Source organism: Aethalodelphis obliquidens, unplaced genomic scaffold (genome assembly GCF_003676395.1).
Source record: "Aethalodelphis obliquidens isolate GAN/ISIS:26980383/991018 unplaced genomic scaffold, ASM367639v1 scaffold10, whole genome shotgun sequence".
In the NCBI taxonomy this organism is placed as follows: Eukaryota; Metazoa; Chordata; class Mammalia; order Artiodactyla; family Delphinidae; genus Aethalodelphis; species Aethalodelphis obliquidens.
Genome location: NW_020837954.1, coordinates 12066693 through 12085807, shown reverse-complemented (window position 1 = coordinate 12085807; position 19115 = coordinate 12066693). Strand labels below are relative to the sequence as shown.

The following is a 19115-nucleotide window of genomic DNA, read 5'->3' as shown; positions in this document are numbered from 1 at the left end:
ATATAGACTTTTGCTTTTAATATTGAATATACTGACTTTAAGTTATTTAAAATTTATTCTTCATGGAAATGTTTTTTAAAGCTCATATTTAGTGTTTTGGTTTATTACATCTAATTCTTTAATATTTTCAGTTATTTATATTTTTAGTTTATGATAACTTTAATAATTATCCCCTCCCCTCCAATATTCCTTCTGTTATCAGAATAATTTTCTTAGTGACTCACTTTGTGGTTTGAAACTTTTATTCCTACCATTTGATTAATAAATTATAGAAAAATTATGTTATCTTTCACTCTAAAATCAATAAAAAGTGGTTTATGAATATAAGAAGCGATGTTTTCATTGTCTTTATCCTCCCCTTGGAGGCTCAGTTTTTGTCCTTTAAGGCATTCTGAAATTAAATTTGCTTAAGGCAGATATTATTTGGGGATTAAAATAAAGAAATAGAGGGAAGGAAAATGAATAAAAGCTATTTCACATAAAGATAGCTAGAAATTCCTAAGTGCACATTCTCAATTACATAGAAATTTTTATGGGAAAATAAACCTTATGAAAACCAATCATTTGCTCTTAATAGCAAAGGTACTTTTGCAGGTAAACATCATTGAGTTTTGTAGCTGAAGGGGATCATTCAAGTCTCACAGCAAGTAAGTGGTAGATCCAGGACTAAGACTCCCAGATCCTGGTTCCCATGTCAGTGCTCTTTATTCTGTGCCACAAACTTGCTGTAGCTTTGGTAGTGATTCTTAGTTGCCAAGTTTAAGGTTTGTGTTGACAGAATATATGACAAATGTGAAAGGAAAGATATTTGACAAAACTGGTTGGAATATTTGTGGGAAAATTTAAAGCTTAAAGAACTGTTCAGGTTTTCTAGTTCTTGAGTCAGCTTGAGTGTGTTCGTTTTTCTAGGAATTTGTTCATTACATTTGTTTTTAAATACATTCTCTTATAAGCTTTTTAATCTCTGGGGCATTTATAGTAATGTTTCCCCTTGTCATTCCTGTTAGTATTTGTTCCTTGTTTGTTTTTTTTCTTGATGATTCTTACCAGAGATTTGTCAGTTTTATTAGTCTTTGCAAAGAATGAGCTTTTGGCTTTGTTGATCCTCTGTGTTTTATGTTTGTTTTCTCTTTTATTAATTTTTGCTCCTTGTTCTTTCTTTCTGCTTTTCTTGATTTTATTTGATGGTTCTTTTCCTAGCTAATTAATTAGCCTCACATTTTTCTCATATAAGTATTTTTGAGGCTATTAATTTACCTCTTAATGCTGTTTTAGCTACAGTCTACAAACTTCCATGTATAGCATTTTTGTTACTATTCACTTCTAAAAATTTTCTAATTTTCATGTTAATATTTTCTTTGACCTATGAGTTATTTAGCAGTGTCTGTCTCCCAAACATATAAGATTTTTCTAGTTTTCCTTTTTCTTACAGATTTCTAATGCGATTCTTTTGGTCAGAGAATATAGTCTGTATAATCAGTATGTAGTCAGCCTCCATAAACGTCCTGTGTGTTAGAAGAGAATGTATTCTTTCCTTTGGAATTCATGATTATTAAAGTCTGTTAGATCAAGCTTATTATTGCTTTAGTCACCTTTTCTATATTCTTAAGATTTTTGGTTAGCTTGACCTCACAGTTATGGAGAAGGGTGTATTAAAATCTTATATTCTGATGGTGATTTGTCTATTTTTTTCTTTGTAGTTCCATAAATTTTCCTTTATGTATTTTGAAGCTTTGTAATTAAGTACATACATATTTATAATTTTATATCTTCTTGGTGAGTTAAGCCTTTTATTTATGGCCCTTTTCATCTGTAGCAATTATTTTTGCTTAAAGTCTACTTGTACTAGTCTACTTTATCTACTTGTAGTACATTTATACCACTTTCTTTTTATTATAATTAGCCTCATGTATATATTTTTTAAATCCTTTTATTTTCAGCCCTTTTATATCATTACATTTTATATGTCTCTTGTAAATATGGTTGGATTTTTAAAAATCTTTGTCTTTTAACTGGAATATTTATTATAATTACTGATATGTTTGGATTTATTGATATTATCTTATTTTGTTCTTTTTATTTTTCTTATGTCTGTATTTTTTCATAATTCTCTTATTTTTTGCTTTGTTTTTAATTGATGTTTTTTCATTCTGTATCCTCCTCCTCCCCATCACTTGGTTTGAAAGTTTTACTCTATTCCTTTTCCTTTAGTGATTACTATATAAATTTTAGCATACATACTTCACTTTCCAAATATAAAGTTAGTGTTTTTTTACCCTCTTCCTAATCAATACAAGGATCGTAGAACATTATTACTCTGATTTCTCCCCCAACTTGTATATTGTTATTACCAAATAATTCAGTTCTATATATATATTTTGATTATGATTTCTCCCTTTTCAGATCTTCCATTTATTGCGTTGGCCAAAAGGTTTATTTGTTTTTTTCCATAAGATGGCTCTAGCAGCACTTAGTTGTTTTTAACTTCATTTGAAACAGTTTTGTTAGATTATATGTGACAGTTGTCACACCAGTGTGCATTTAAAAAAAGACATCAAAATTGGTGAATTTTTGTGTAGCCATTTTAATATTGAAGATGGAAGAAAAAAGCAACATTTTCAGCATATTATGCTTTACTATTTCAAGAAAGGTAAAAACGCAACTGAAGTGGCAAAAAAAAAGATTTCTGCAGTGTTTGAAGAAGGTGCTGTGACCTATCAAACAAGTCAAAGTGGTTTGCAGGGACTTCCCTGGTGGTCCAGTGGTTAAGACTCGACGCTCCCAATGCAGGGGGCCCGGGTTCTATCCCTGGTCAGGGAACTAGATCCCACATACCGCAACCAAGACCCCACACACCACAACTAAGACCTGGCGCAGCCAAATAAATAAATAAATATATTTTTTTAAAGTGGTTTGCAAAGTTTTGTCTAGATATTTCTCATTGGATGATGCTCCAGGGCACGGGTAGACCAGTCGAAGTTGATAGCAGTCAAATCAAGACATTAATTGAGAACAATCAATGTTATACCATGTGGGAGATAGCCAGTATACTCAAAATATCCAAATCAAGCATTGAAAATCATTTGCACCTGCTTGGTTATGTTCATTGCTTTGATGTTTGGGTTCCACATAAGTTAAGCAAAAAAAAACCTTGACTGTATTTCCACATGTGATTCTCTACTTAAATGTAATGAAAACATTCCATTTTTAAAACCAGTTGTGACGGGGGTTGAAAAGTGGATACTGTACAACAACGTGGAACGGAAGAGATTGTGGGGCAAGCGAGATGAACCACTACCAACCACATCAAAGGCCAGTCTTCATCCAAAGAAGGTCATGTTGTGTATATAGTGGGATTGGAAGGGAGTTCTCTATTATGACCTCCTTCTGGAAAACCAAACGATTAATTCCAACAAGTACTGCTCCCAGTTAGACCAACTGAAAGCAGCCCTCGACGAAAAGCCTCCAGAATTAGTCAATAGAAAAGGCATTATCTTCCATCAGGATAATGGAAGACAGCATGTTTCTTTGATGACCAGGCAAAAACCATTACAGCTTTGCTGGGAAGTTCTGATTAATCTGCCATATTCACCAGACACTGCACCTTCAGATTTACATTTATTTAGGTCTTTACAAAATTTTCTTAATGGAAAAAATTTCAATTCCCTGGAGCCTGTAAAAGGCACCTGGAACAGTTCTTTGCTTAAAAAGATAAAAAGTTTTGGGTAAAAGATAAGTTTTTCAGGCAACTTCAATTATGAAGTTGCCCAAAAAATGGCAGAAGGTAGCGGAACAAAAGGATGAATACGTTATTCAATAACGTTCTTGGTGAAAATGGAAAATGTGTCTTTTAGTTTTACTTTAAAAACCGAAGGCATGTTTTGGCCAACCCACCCTGCTTGAAGTTCATCATTTAGAATTTACTTTTGGATGCCCGTTGCTTTCAAACACAAGATTTTGCTCTGAAAATGTCTTTATTTTGCCCACATTCTTGAAATACTTTTTCCCCTGGACATAAAATTCTAGATTGACAGTTATTTTCACCTAGTACATTTCGGACACTCAGATGCTTTCCCACTTTTCTGTTTTACATTGTTGCTGTTGAGATGTCAATCAACAGTTGAACTCTTAGTGCAGTTATCTTTTCTCTGGCTCTTTTTGTACCTTTTTTTAGCGTTTGGCATTTTGTATTTTACTGTGGTATGTCCAGGTCTAGATTTCCTTTTATTTATTCTTCAGGGGATACTTTGGGGATACTGTAATTATGGATTAGTATAATTTGACAATTCTGGAAATTTTCCAGCCATTCTCTCTTTAAACATTGCCTCTGTCCCATTTTTTTCTTGCCTTTCAAGATGTGTGTTAGACCTTCCCACTTCATACATCTACTGACCTCTCACATATATTTTCCATCACTTTGTCTCTCTGTGCTGCATTCTGGATACTTTCTTTCTAATGACAGCTGTTTCTAGAAGTTGGCCAGTCTGCTTGGTCAATTTTATGGTCTCTAGTTCATTACTTTCATTTTATGTATTAATATGAAACTTAGTTATTTTATATTGATTGATCACCCTAATATTCCTGAGGTCTTCATAGGTCTGATTCTGCCATATTTTGTTTCTGAATGCTCCTTCTCATGATGCTATATTCTCTTGCAATATCTTGTAATATTTCTTGCACTATTTTGTGATTTCAGAAATTCAGAACTTTGATTCTGAGCTTTTGCTGCTTATGACTGTTTCTTGATTTGGTTTGTTAAAGGTTGATTGCTTCAGAGAGGAATTGCATTTGCTTCACATAGATGCAAGGAAACACTTCCAACTTCATTAAACTGAATTCTTGATTTGAAGTTTAAGCCAGCCAGATAATAATGAATGTACAGTATAAACCTGTATTAAGACTAGCTTTTGGTTAGTGTCTATGACAAGATTTCTGTTATCTACTTTGCATCTAAATATGGGCAGTTTTCCTTGCAAACTTTTAGTTAGGTGGGTTTATTTCTAATTCAGCATCACACTGATGATATATTGTTCTTTGGAATCCCAAATTTGTTTGGAGGTTTCCTATTGTTCTTCCTTCCTTGCCCCAATAGTTCCATAAAAGTAATTGGTTTCATTCAAAGTGAAAGTCAGCTTTATTGCTACACCTAAGACCTCTCTTGAATTTGGACTTTATGTAGGTTTTCATTTTCAAATATTTCTTCCTATTTTATGGCTCATCAGTGCATTTAAGAAGATTAAAGTTTTTTTAAAAATGTATTATTTTTGTTTTTTTAGTTGTAAGGTTGGTCAGGTTACCTGGTCCATGACACTCTTGGAAACAGAATTCCCCTTATTTTGTTTTTTATGATGCTCTTTATATTTTAATTTCCAAAAGTTGTATTTGGTTGTTTTTTTAATATCTGTCTAGTCATTTTTTGCAGTGGCTTATTCTTTGTTCATATTTTCACTTTCTTCTTAATTAAAATGTATTAAAATACTTATTTAATATTCCTTATTCCAGTAATTCCAGTAACTTAAGTTTTTGCAGTTCTGGCCTTGTTGTTTCTGTTTACTCACCCTCATTTGTTTTGGATTTTTGTGTTAAGAGGTTACATTTCTTTGGAATTTTGTGGAAATTACTTTGAAACCTGGGTTGAAGGATGTGTTTCTCCAGAGAGGATTTGCACTTGCTTCTCTCAGGTGTTCAGGGGTCCTGTCAACCTTGGTTTACTTTAAATTACAATTCTTAGCTTATGATTCTTCTCACTTTGCAGCACTCAAAGTTAGGTGATGGCCAGCCTGAGAATATGAATTTGCAGGGAAGGCTGTTCTTATCTCATATTCCCCTACCCCAAGTCAACAGACAAGTTTCCTCACTGACTCTTCTCTGGAGTCAAGTTATTTTCTTCCCTCCTAGCTCACCTTTGTATTGAGGATATAGCCTTCATTGTTATCAGCTGTCAGTAGGATTCTGATCTGTCTCTCCCCTCTATACAGTTGGCCTTTTAAACCAAAGCTCTGGAGGCTGTCCAGGGCAGCACCCAGCAGCTGCATTGATTATTTGCCTCTCTAGATTAATACTTCCATTTTGTTCTAGACTCAGAATATCCTCACAAGCTGAGCCATTCTTTTAAAAATGTATATTATATTTTTTTGTGATAATTTTTAGGTGTTCTGTGCAGGTAGATTCCAGGATATCTTTTTTTTTTAAATTTTATTTATTTATTTATGGCTGTGTTTGGTCTTCGTTTCTGTGCAAGGGCTATCTCTAGTTGTGGCGAGCGGGGGCCACTTTTCATCGCGGTGCGCGGGCCTCTCACTATCGCAACCTCTCTTGTTGCAGAGCACAAGCTCCATACGCGCAGGCTCAGTAGTTGTGGCTCACGGGCCCAGTTGCTCCGCGGCATGTGGGATCTTCCCAGACCAGGGCTCGAACCCGTTTCTCCTGCATTGGCAGGCAGATTCTCAACCACTGCGCCACCAGGGAAACCCCCAGGATATCTTTTTTATGATATTGCTGGGAACTGAAGTTCTCTGAGATGTTATTTTTATTGTAACAGCTATTTTTTTTAAAGTGATTTTTAAGGTAAAACTTAAGGAAAAATAGATTTTAGGATGGTGACTCCAATGAATCATTCATGTTTTGAAAAGAAATCAATTTTGAAGATTAGATTGTATTAGGAAAGCTATTTTTACCTGCTTAATACTGATGATAAATTTGCAAAATTGAGAATCTGTGTAATAGTTTCTTTCCTGATTTTGAAGGCTCATATGTTCTACAGTATATTATAGTATAGACAGAAATATTCCATTAATTATCAGGTATATGGGCATAGAATGATTTTGCCCTTAGCAATCCCAGCTAGAGCACAAGTCCTTTATAGGTAAATAATTTTAGTAGAAATGTCTCTACTTTTCATCTTTCAAATAATTTCATCCTCATAGCCGTTACACTTACTGTTTCCCTATCTGAACTTTTGTCCTTCAACCTTCCCCTCTTTCCTCTCTATCCTTCCCGCCTGGCTACTCAACCTTTAGGTCATAGCTTAAATGTGTCTACACTAGAAAAGTTTTCTATGACCACCCTCACCAATTCACCCACCCACCCACACAGACAGGTAGAAGCACCTGCCCACACATGTGCGTGCGCGCACACACACACACACACACACACAGTAAGTACCTCTTTTTTAATGATGTTTTTGAAAGCTGTACTCTTCTTCATAGTACCTCTCCTGAGTTTTATAATTATTTTTTTGAATGTTTGTTCAATTTTGATCTTTCATATTACCCTCCATGAATACTTCTCTTTCTCATTCATCATTGTAGCCATAGTGCATGGCAGTGAGTTAGGAACCTAATAAATATTTGGTAAATGAATCAAGCTCAGTAACTGTTGAGTGCTGGGCACTTTGTCAGTCCTAGCTCAGGGCTAACATGTATTTCTAGAAGCTAAGTCTTGAGCTAATTTGTTATATAGCTGATAATGTTTTTTTTAGGGCCAGTTTAATGATTGTGAGTTCTATCTCAGATGAAAGTATTTATATTGTTACGTATCTTTAAAACAAAGATACAACTGTAAAACATAAATGCCCAAGTTATTTGAAATGATAAAATTGTTCTCCATATCCAATAGAATAGGCATAAATGGACTCCAGACATTAACCCTCTATTTCATAAGGAAACCCATTTATTGTGCTTTATGTTGTTAGTACTTGGAGGCTACAGTGAGGAGCCCCAAGTACTTTGATACGAGGTAAATATAACACATCAAGAGTTTAACCTTTAAAAGCACCACAGATTTATTTTATATGTATGTAAATTTAAAAAATATAAACACACATACATATGCATAATTTTTTTCCGAAGTCAGTGGGTGGCAAAGTATAATCTGGGGCTCATGAGAAATCTCCAGGATCTTTTGAGGTTCATAAGGTCAAAACCTTTTTCACTCTTGTTGTTTCACAAGTGTACTGTGAAGTTTTCCAGAGCATACCTGACATGTGATACTGTATCAGATTTAATGTAGAAGCAAGCAGATAAGAGAATCCAACTGTCTTCTATATTAAGCTAAACATTAAGGAGATTTGCAAAAATGTAAAATAATGCCACTCTTCTTTTAATTTGGAAAATGTGTTATTTGTGTTAACATATAGCAGATTAGGGGTTCTGAGACCAAAATGCAAACCACTGCTTTAAGGAGACAAAAAATTCCCAGGTCTGCTAAATGCTCACTGTATTTGATTAAATTTTAAAGAATGTGTCTGTCACAATCTGGGTTAATTAATAATGGAAGCACATTAAAAGAATAATCAGAGACCAACATGTTTTGTTAGTGTTTTTTCACTGAAGAAGAGAGCCTTAGCTACCAGTAAATCAGACCCCATTGGCAAAGCCAATTATTAGAAAACTGTGTATACCAGGTTATCTTAAGCTGATATCATCAAATGTTTGATTTTTTCCATCTCCTATTGTTTTGATTCTTCCTCCATGTAGTTGTCTGGTTATGATGTTTTATGGTCATAGGACCATAAAACTGGAGATGACCTCATGCAGGTCTATGTACAGAGAGAAAATTTGCTGAGCACATTGATTCAAATATTCTTGCCTATGATGACCGTTTCCCTTATTATCAATTAATACCGATGTCTGATTGTGAGTGGTTCTTCTTTGTAGAAAGATAAGGTGCCAATATGGATTTGAATTTTCTGGTCTGAGACAACCATTTCTCACTGTAAATGTATAAAATGGCCCTCTAGTTTTTATGTATCAGATTTTTAGCCATGGCTAACATCAGTCTTTCCTCAAGATCCTTATTTAGGGTGTCAGCAGAATCAGTGTAGGGGCCTGTAAGGACAAATGTCATACATATACACTCTAGTCTTTAGTAGATTCATCCAGCCACTTGGGGTATAGTGTGATAATTTATGCAATAATGAAAATCTTAGCTCTGGATCTAATATTTTTAAAATTAGTAAACTTTTTCTTAGACCAGTTTTCAGTTCATAGCAAAAATGAGCAGAAAATAAAGCAAATTCCCATGCTAATTTTTTTTAAAGTTGATTTTTCAGTATCTGAGAATAGAACTTTTTGGAGATTATTTGAGGTATTTTTTGTTTTGTTTTGTTTTTTAAATCTTTAAGGAAGGCCGAGCTGTTGCTTCAGTTGTAAAATAGTCTTAGAGCAGGCAATGATGATCAAAATTATGCCATTGACCATTAAGCTGCTGGAACATGAGAATGAGAATTTGGAATGGGTTTGTTAGATGGAGGAAAGTAGTAAGTAACGTATTGGGTTGGCCAAAAAGTGCCTTCGGTTTTTAAGTAAAAATAAAAGACATTTTCCATTTTCACCAAGAACTTTATTGAACAACGTCTTCACCCTTTTGTTCCACTACTTTCTGCCATTTTCCAGGCAACTTCATAGTTCCATCTTCCCAAAACGTTTTACCTTTTTGAGCAAAGAACTGTTCCAGGTGCCTTTTACAGTCTTCCAGGAAATGGAAATTTTTTCCATTAAGAGAATTTTGTAAAGACCAAAATAAATGGAAATCTGAAGGTGCAATTTCTTATGAATACAGCAGATGAATGAGAACTTCCCAGCCAAGCTTTAACAGTTTTTGCCTGGTCATCAAAGAAATAAGGTCTTGCATTAGCCTGATGGAAGATTATTAGCTTTCTGTTGACTAATTCTGGACACTTTTCGTCAAGTGCTGCTTTCAGTTGGTCTAATTGGGAGCAGTACTTGTTGGAATTAATCGTTTGGTTTTCCGGAAGGAGCTCATAATAGAGGACTCCCTTCCAATCTCAATATACACAACATCACCTTCTATGGATGAAGACCAGCCTTTGGTGTGGTTGGTGGTGGTTCATTTCGCTTGCCCCACGATCTCTTCAGTTCCACATTATTGTATAGGATCCACTTTTCTTCGCCCATCACAATTTGTTTTAAAAATGGAACGTTTTCGTTATGTTTCAGTAGAGAATTGCATGCAGAAATATGGTCAAGAAGGTTTTTTCTCTTATGTGGAACCCAAACATCAAAGTGATTGAACATAACTAAGCTGGTGCAAATGATTTTCAGTGCCTGATTTGGATATTTTGAGTATCAACAATGTTGATTGTTCTCAATTAATGTCTCGATTTGATCGCTATCAACTTCAACTGGTCTACCTGACCCCTGGAGCATTGTCCAGCGAGAAATCTCCAGCGTGAACTTCACAAACAATTTTTGACATGTTTGATAGGTCACAGCACCTTCTCCATATACCACAGAAATATTTTTTTGCATTTCAGTTAAGTTTTTACCTTTCTTGAAATTATAAAGCATAATATGCTGAAAATGTTGCTTTTTTTCTTCTATCTTCAATATTAAAATGGCTACACAAAAATTCACCAATTTTGATAAGTCTTTTTTAAAATGCACGTTGATATGACAGCTGTCACATACAATCTAACGAAATTGTTTCGAATGAAGTTAAAGACAACTAAGTGCTACTAGAGCCATCTTATGGAAAAAACTGAGTGAACCTTTTGGCCAATGCAGTAGTTTGCTAGGGAATCAATAATAGCAAATAAATAAAAGGATTACCAAAGAACATTAAATACCCTATTGATATTACACATTAACTTTTCATCATTATCTCAGGAACCTGATTTTCTTGGCTAGTTTCAATCAGATAAAGTCATTTAACCCCATGATTATTATTAAATACACCTACTGATAATTCTAGAGTAGAAAGTGGCAGGTTTTAGGTAAAGGTCTTGGATTTTTACAGTTGAAATTAATAGGTAGTGGTTGTAAAAAAAAAAGTCAAGTTCTATTTGTAAAAAAGTAAAGTGAAAACGTTAACACATAAACACAAACATGCATAAGGGAAGGACTTTGGATAGTGAGATTAAGAGTATTTTTATTGCTTTATTTATGCAAGTATGAATTGTATAAAAAAGTTTTTTTTTTCACATGACAATGTTTTTGTGATGCGGAAGATACATACTTTTTTAAAACTTACGGCAACCTGAAAGTACCTAAGGAAAGAATAACTGTAAGATATTCTTTTAACTTTCTAAGTATTTTTTGCCTTATTATTTAACTTGTATAACTTTATATATGTAAAATGAAAGAAGAAAGATGTAACTTCTTAAAAATACTCTTAGAAAAGCTAAGTTGCCTCATTACATGGTATTTTTATTACTTCTTAGAGTCATAGTTTTTGTTTTTTGATTAAAATCTTTTTATCAAAATTCATTTTAATGTTAATTTTAAAAAGCCTAATAATATAAGTTACAAAAATGTGATTTATTATGAAAAGGTGTATTTACATTAAGCTTTTAGGAGCATAGTTACAAGGAGTATGTTCATTCTGAGATAGTACAGTTGAAACAATTCTTTGCTCCTTGTGCTCTCCCTACCAAAAGTATTTCTGTCTTAATGTATTTACAAATTATTTGGAGACAAAACGTTTCTTTCTGACCATGAATTGGTTGACTTTAACTCTTTAAAAACCATTTATACCTCACATTTTATAACAAGATAGAAATGTATGTGTTAGTGGTTTGTGTCAAAGTAAAAGGTATCATTATCTATATTCTCTCTTTTTTTTTTTCACTAGGCATTTTTATTACCAATTTGTGAAGCAGCAGCTATGAGAAGAGTGGTAAAAGTATATCAAGAATGGATCCAGCAAGAGGAAAAGCCTTTGTTCATGCAAGAGCCTGAAGAAATTGTGATCTCATCTTCAGACTTACCATGCATTGACAATGTCACAGACCATGATATTTCTATGGAAGAAGGAGAAAAGAGAGAAGAGGTAAAATAAGACTTACGTATTTTAGTATGTTTAATAGATTAGATTTTCACAGAGTGAGATAATACAGGATAAATGGGAAGATAAAGATACCTTTGAGTATACAGTTGATCCTTGAGCAACATGGGTTTGAACTGTGTGGGTCCATTTATACAAGGATTTTTTCAATAGTATTGAATAAGTACTACAGTACCACATGATCCATAGTTGGTTGAATCTTTCAGACACGGAGGAACCTTGGATACTGAGGACCAGCTATAAGTCATACGCAGATTTTTGACTGCTCGGAGGGTTGGCACCCTAAACCCAGTGTTGTTCAAGGGTCAGTTATATTTTGCAATTTAGTTAATGTAACAGTTACCTCAGTACCCTATCCCAAAGCTCTTTGATGTGACAACTTTAAAAGAGGTTGTATTCTGATTCTTTAAGTCATTGCCTGGATCAAAATTAGATGCTATTATAAAAGGTATAATATTTAAAAGTGTGGTGGGAATTCCCTTTCTGTCCAGTGGTTAGGACTCGATGCTTTCACTGCTAGGCCTGGGTTCGATCCCTGGTTGGAGAGCTAAGATCCCCCAATACATCTTAGAGTGGTTACCAAAGTGCAACTCCCCCTTGCCTGTCTTATTCATTTAGACTTCAGGAGTAAATGGAACCAGGGACCCAAATTCCACTCGTGCTCTCTCTTATCTCATTCTTTCCCCTCTGTGAGTAAACTGCAGTACTTCTTTTCACAGCCCAGCTTACTTAACAGGTCAGGATGTTTTTTATTCTGCAGTCAGCTCTAGTGCAGAAATTCCCAGGAAAGAATTCAGAGTATTCTGGTTTGTGTTCCACACTTGCCATTGGTCAGATTCTCACCAAAAAGTTACACTCTGATATTGACATATATCTTACTAAATCCAGATAGGAGTGACTTGGTAATCACCTTGGTGGTTAATTTAACTTCATCAGTGGGTTTTTTTCAGGATATTAACATATAAATGAATAATAGGCACATTCTATAGGGATTCAATGAATCAATATTTATATATGAATATGTATATATGATATATATGTATATATCATACATATATACATGTATATATGATATATATATGTATCATACGATATATACAAATATATGTGTATATTTGGCATCCTCCCCTAGTTCTAGAGGGAAAAAATGAAACTAAGAAATATAATTGAAGTAAATAAAATTATATAAATTATGAAAGAATATTCACAGTTGTATTTGTTATGTACCAGCAAAAACATCCAGGTTTTGCATCAAGCTAGAAAATAAACCTATCTAAATAATTTGTTCTCCTCTAGTTTTTTGTTATGAATTTATAGCTCAATACTGAGCCTACCCTCTGTCATTTAGTATCCTTAAATAAAAATGATAGATAATAAATCTACCTACATACATAGTAAAAACACAAGCAGTAGAAAGGAGGGAGGAAAGCCAGAAGGAAGGAAGCTACAAATGCAGGGTGATGTAGGTATATTGCATAGGTGTGTTCTATTGGCTCCTTACATACTTCACCAGTGTTGCCATTAGAGATGTGATTTCTTGCTAATGGCGTGAACCAAAAAACAAAAGTTGTAATCTTTAATTGATTTGTATTTCTGGTAAATTCGATATATGTGTATATAAATCATTTAAAATTTGGTGTTAATTATAAAATGGAGTTGTTACAGATTCAAATAATTAATTATTAATGGGTTTTTTATTCACAAATGGTCTGTGACACATTTGAAAGACATGCAGAATACAGGACAGTTTGTGTGTGTGCAGACTGTCATGTGCCTTGTATGTTTAGCATTACCTGCCTTATCCCATTAAATCCCAGTGATATTCTCAACTCTTGTGACAATAAAACACTCTGACAAGTTTGAGTGCTGTCTAAAATATGTAATGTCCATTTTGAGAACAAGTGTTAGAGATAGAAATATGAAAAGACATCATTTCTATCTTTATGTAACAATGATTTAGCAAGAAGACAAGCATGCAAATTTAAGTATTATAAAACAATATTATTGCTATGATCCTACAGTGTGAAAGAGGGAATACCTAATTCTGCCTAAGAAAGGCTTCAGTGAGGAAGTACTATAATACAAAGAGCAGGTAACAAATGGGAAAGGAGCCACACAGTGTGAATAACTTCTACAAAGATGTAAGAGACACTAAGACTTTTATTTGGCTGTAGCTAAGAGCAGGTGGTTGAGAGTGGTAAGAAATGTGAGATAGACAAGAACTAGGCTCTGTTTAGTAACTTGTGTGCCATTGTAGTGGACTTTGATTACATTCTAGACACTGGAAAGATTATGAATAGAAAAATGGCATGGATAGTTACATATTTCAGAAGGCTCATACCAAGGCTCATATCTTCTTAGTGGAAGATAGATTGGAGGTCAGTCTGGAGGCAAGGACACTAGTTAGGAAGTATCAGAAGTGAGATAATAAATACCTGATAAAGGACAGTGGCAGTTACAATGGGAATATAAGGGAGAAGACAGATAAAGGAGCTCCCTTGGTGGTGAAACCAGTATTTTGATGATTAATTGGGTATGAGGAACGAAAAGGTGTCCCAAGTTTCTTTTTTTTGCAACCAGGGTAGTTGCCATTCGCACATGAATAGGAGAGAAAATAAGTGCGGTGGTGGTGATGGCGGCCAAGGAGGCTATAGGAGTTGGTAGGAAGGGGAGGGCATGGTTATGTAAATTTACTTTTAAGTATCTTGAAGTTGAGGTGCTTGTGGGTCATTCTGGAAGAACTGTTCAGAAGATACCTGATCATAGAAGTATGAAGCTTGAGAGAAAGCTATAGATCAGACCATGGCATATTGTATTGGCTACTCGGACAGCACTGAGTTCCAGTACTGCTTCTGGTAATGAAACAATAGTTTATATTAGACTGAACCTCCCATATATTAAAATTGTATATTAAAAATATATATTAAAATATATATTTAAAAAAAGTATTTGAAGATACTGGTGAGTGACCAAAAGCAGAAAGAAACTAGAGAGAAACTTTAAAAAAGGGATCAACTCTGAGTGAAATTTCTGTTTGACTGAGGGAGCTCCCTAGTCAGCGGGACTTTAACAGCTAAACTCAAGCAGAAAGCTGCAGTATTAGTGGTTTGAAGTAGCAGTATTCATCTATCTTCGGATAACAGGAATTTTACTACTCTTAAGTAGGATAAATAGAAGCTATTTTCTATTGTTTTATTTAAGTCATTTGGATTCTGGCATTTATTTACTTTACAACAGAATTTATCTTTACAAAGCTGTAAATCATATGATCCTATTCTTGAGTATGTAAATGTATAGAAGGGAGGTTTATACATTAGATAGATAGAAAAATGTCTGTATCTGAAATAATACAATTTTTGGCTGGTCCTTATGGATGATTTGTTTTTACTTTCTTTGTATTTTTGTCAGTGAGAACCTTTTTTACAGTGCACCTATGCGTTGTTTTTGTAGTCAAATAAGGTATGTTCTATTTTGAGAAGATGTTTAGCAGAGGGACCCAGTAGTTTCCAGTTTACTTCTTCAGCTTACTGACTTGTCACAGCATTCTTAATTGATGAAATATTAAAAACTTGATATTTTGCTTCAGGAAAATGGGACCAGTATTGCCGATCATGTTCGAAATTCCACTTGGGCAAAAAATGGCACCTACCAAGATGTTCTTCATAATGCTTCTGAAGAAGCCATAGAACAAAACATACGAGCTGGTGCCCAAGCAGTTTTGCAGGTAGATCACTTGTTATTTTTTTAAAATAAAATAAAAATCATTAAATATTTCAAATACAAAATTCAGTATTTCAGTGTAATTTTTAAAATGTAATGAACTCACCACCCACATTTATTAATTATCATTATGCCATATTAATTTTGTTTTTCCCTTAACTTTCATTTCACTTCATAATATATTGATAAACACTACATTTTTTTTTCTAGACAGTTTTAAACTTTATATAAATTGTGTCATGGTATACTGTCATCTGCAACATTTTGCATTAACCATTATGTTTTTGAGATTTGTTGTTGATACATAGCCATAGTTAATTCATTTTAAAGTACTTTGTGATATTACAATTTATGGTTATTTCATATTTATTCCTTTTTTTGTTGATGGTTTTTTGTTTCCAGTTTCTCAGTATTCCAGATAATGCTACATTAAACATGCTATATATGTATTTTTGGGCACATGTGGGAGAATTTCCCTAGGATATATACATAGAAGTGGAATTACTGGGTTGGAGCATTTGTACATTATCAGGTTTACTTTACTGTTATTGCCAAATTGTTCTCCGGCATGGTTATAATAATTTACATTCCGTCTAGTAGTGCTTGTAAGTTCTCATTTCCTTATATCTTCCTCATTACTTGTATAGTCAGATTTTAATTTTTGCTGCTCCTGTGTGTGTGAAATGTTGTCTCATTTTTTCTTAGTTTTTGTTTCCCTGTTTCAATTTGCTTTTCCTTCATCACTACTGAAATTGAGCATCTTTTCTCATGTATGAATGGCCTGTTAATATGCTTTTTCCATTATTCTTTTGGATTGTTTGTCTTTTTGTTACTGATTTTTAGTTCATTATATTCATTCATTTTTTTAAACGATACTGTTTTTGTCAAGGCCACATGTGACCTCCCCATTGTTAAATCGAATGGATGTTTTTCAATCCTAATTTTACTAGAGTTGTCTGGAGCATTCTACAGAGTAGATCATTCCCTCGCTGTTGAAACCCTTCTTCACCTGGCCTTCAGAGTAGCATACCCTCCTGTGTTTCTCCTAACTCACCGGCCTCTTCTCAGATTTTTTTTTTTTTTTATACTGATTTTTCAATATATTTCTCAACTTTTCATGTTGAAGTGCCCAGGAATCAGCTTTCAGATCTCTTTTCTATGTAAACTTACTCACTTGTTGATCTCATCCATTCCTATGGCTTTAAGTGTCATCTATATACTGCAACTTCTACATTTTATCTCTAGTCTGAGACTTCTTATCTGAACTCTATGAGTCCTGATCTCAAATATTCAAATGCCAAGTTGGCATCTTCACTTGAATATCTAATAGATACCTCAAACTTGACATGTCTAAAACTTGGCTTCTCACCTTGTTCAACAAACATGCTCTTCCTGCAGTTTTCCTCGCTTCATTTGATGGCAGCTGTTTTTCAGTTGCTCAGGCCATCTAATTTCCTATATTTCTTCTATATCTTATATCTAATTTGACGACAAATCCTGTCAACTTTCAGAATGTATGCAGAATCTGACTGCTGTTCCACACTCACACTACTTCTTGTGTTCAAGCCTCAGTAATCTTTCATCTGGATTATTGCAATAAATTTCTAATTAGTATTCTTGCTTCTGGTCTTGCCCATCCATCATCCTGGTATATTCTCAACACAGTAGCCAGAGGGATCCTGTAAAATGTAAGTCAGATCATGTTATTTTTCTGCTCTGAACCCTCTGGTGGCTTTTCCTTATCACTAAGGATAAAAACAAAGTTCTTCCCAATGGTCTGTCAGGCCTTTACGTCATTGCTCCTCAGAGTGTGGTCCACAGACTAGTGCTGGTCCACAAGGTAATAACAAAATTGAGAGCGAGAGTTTAGAAACTAAGTCATTTAATGTCTCTTGATTCTGATGAAAAGTCTTTTTTTCATTTCCTTTTTTACCTATTCATTTTTTAAATTGTATTTTATAATAGGATTGTTCTGTAAGACTTGGGGGGGAAAACCTGTTCCCTCACCACTGGCAGTGTGAGAAGCTCTGCTTCACATGCTCTGGCTGTTTCTCAATGTATCTCCCACTGCTTTTCCCCTTCCTCACTTCACTCTGTACTTCTTGCTGTTCCTCAGATATGCTAGGCCGGCTCTCACCGGTCCTTTAAACTTGCTTTTCCTTTTCTTTGGAACGGTTTTCTTCCATGTTGCTACATAATTGAGCTTTGCTTTTCCTTTTTTAAGTCACCCATATTTATATCCATTCTCTGCTCCCTGCCACCTTTTGCTTACTGGGTTTCCCGGGACAGTGAGGTGATATTGAGTACCCTTGTCTTGTTCTTGGCTTTTGGCACTACTTCCAAATGTCTCAGGTTCAGGCAGAACTTTTCAGGTTCAATTGCTGTTATAACATTTGCTGTAGTTCTTGATAAATATTCTTTTTCAGATTAAGGAATTTTACCTTTTTTCTTAGTTTGCTAAATTTAAAAAAAATAATGAATAAGTGCTAAATGCTTTTTCTTTATGCATTGTGATGATCCTACTTTTTTCCATTTTAATCTATTGATAGGATATAGTATATTAATAGACTTTTCCAATGTCAAGGCATCCTTACATTTCTGGGGTAAATAACTACTTGGTCATAAAGTATTATATTTTGATCAATTTGAATTGCTGCTGTTTTTTGAAGATTTTTGTCTATATGTTCATAAGTGATATTGGTCTCTTCTCTACTTTTCATGTAGTCCTTGTCTGTTTTTGATAACTGGATTATTGTTTTATAAAAATAAATTGGGTAGTTTATTTGTCTCTGAAACAGCTTGTGTAAAATAGGGATCATCTACTGGGAAGGCTGGGCAAAACTCTGCCAATAAAGCAGTGTAGGCCTGGTGTTTAGGGATGGATCAGGGATACCTTGATTACCAGTTCACTTTCTTTTATGGTATTGATATATACGTCTTTTGTATTTCTTCTTGAGTCAGTTTTGGCTATTTATGTTTTATCTAAAAAATAATCCATTTTTTAAAATTTTCAATTTTATTGACATAAAGTTATTCACTGAACTATCATTTTAAAATTCTCTACTGGCTATGTAGGTATGTCCGTATTTTATTTCTAATGTTATTTGTGCATCTTTTTTGCTTTTCTTAGTGTTGTTAGACTTACAGAGTCAGCTCTTTTCCCAATTTTAAAGTTAGCTTAATGTTCTTTTCTCACATGATTTTACAACTGTATTTTGCCATGGAGTTCATCCAGGGGATTTAAATCAGAATTATGGGTGTAGAAGATGTAAATGTCCTAGGTTCACAATAGATGTAATGTTCTGTTCCTCCAAAGTGTCTTTGAAAACCTTTGCACATACCTGTCACCCTTATAACAACTTTCTCCTCAGTAACAAAATACAATTAATGATTTGATTATAATGAATTTAATTAAAGATACATATTGATGAACCCTGATTAGTAGTACTATAATAATATGCAGTCTGTTATTACCAAAACAGATATGCACACATAGTCAATAAACATGAAAAAAGAGAATAGATGGTGTTGAACACCTCATTCAGAAAGTCCATCTTGATTGAGGTATCATCTTTTATCCTGAACGATTT

At 34.1% G+C, this 19115-nt stretch overlaps 1 protein-coding gene across 8 annotated transcripts in view; it reads left to right on the top strand.

Annotated features, from left to right (window-relative positions):
• RALGAPA1 (Ral GTPase activating protein catalytic subunit alpha 1) overlaps positions 1–19115 on the top strand; it is a 220725-nt gene that overhangs the window by 65963 nt on the left and 135647 nt on the right. For all 8 annotated transcript variants that reach the window (XM_027111074.1, XM_027111075.1, XM_027111082.1 and 5 more), the window contains exons 11-12: positions 11593–11790; positions 15392–15529. In XM_027111074.1, the coding sequence (XP_026966875.1) occupies positions 11593–11790; positions 15392–15529 (336 nt within the window). The remainder of the gene's footprint in view (positions 1–11592; positions 11791–15391; positions 15530–19115) is intronic.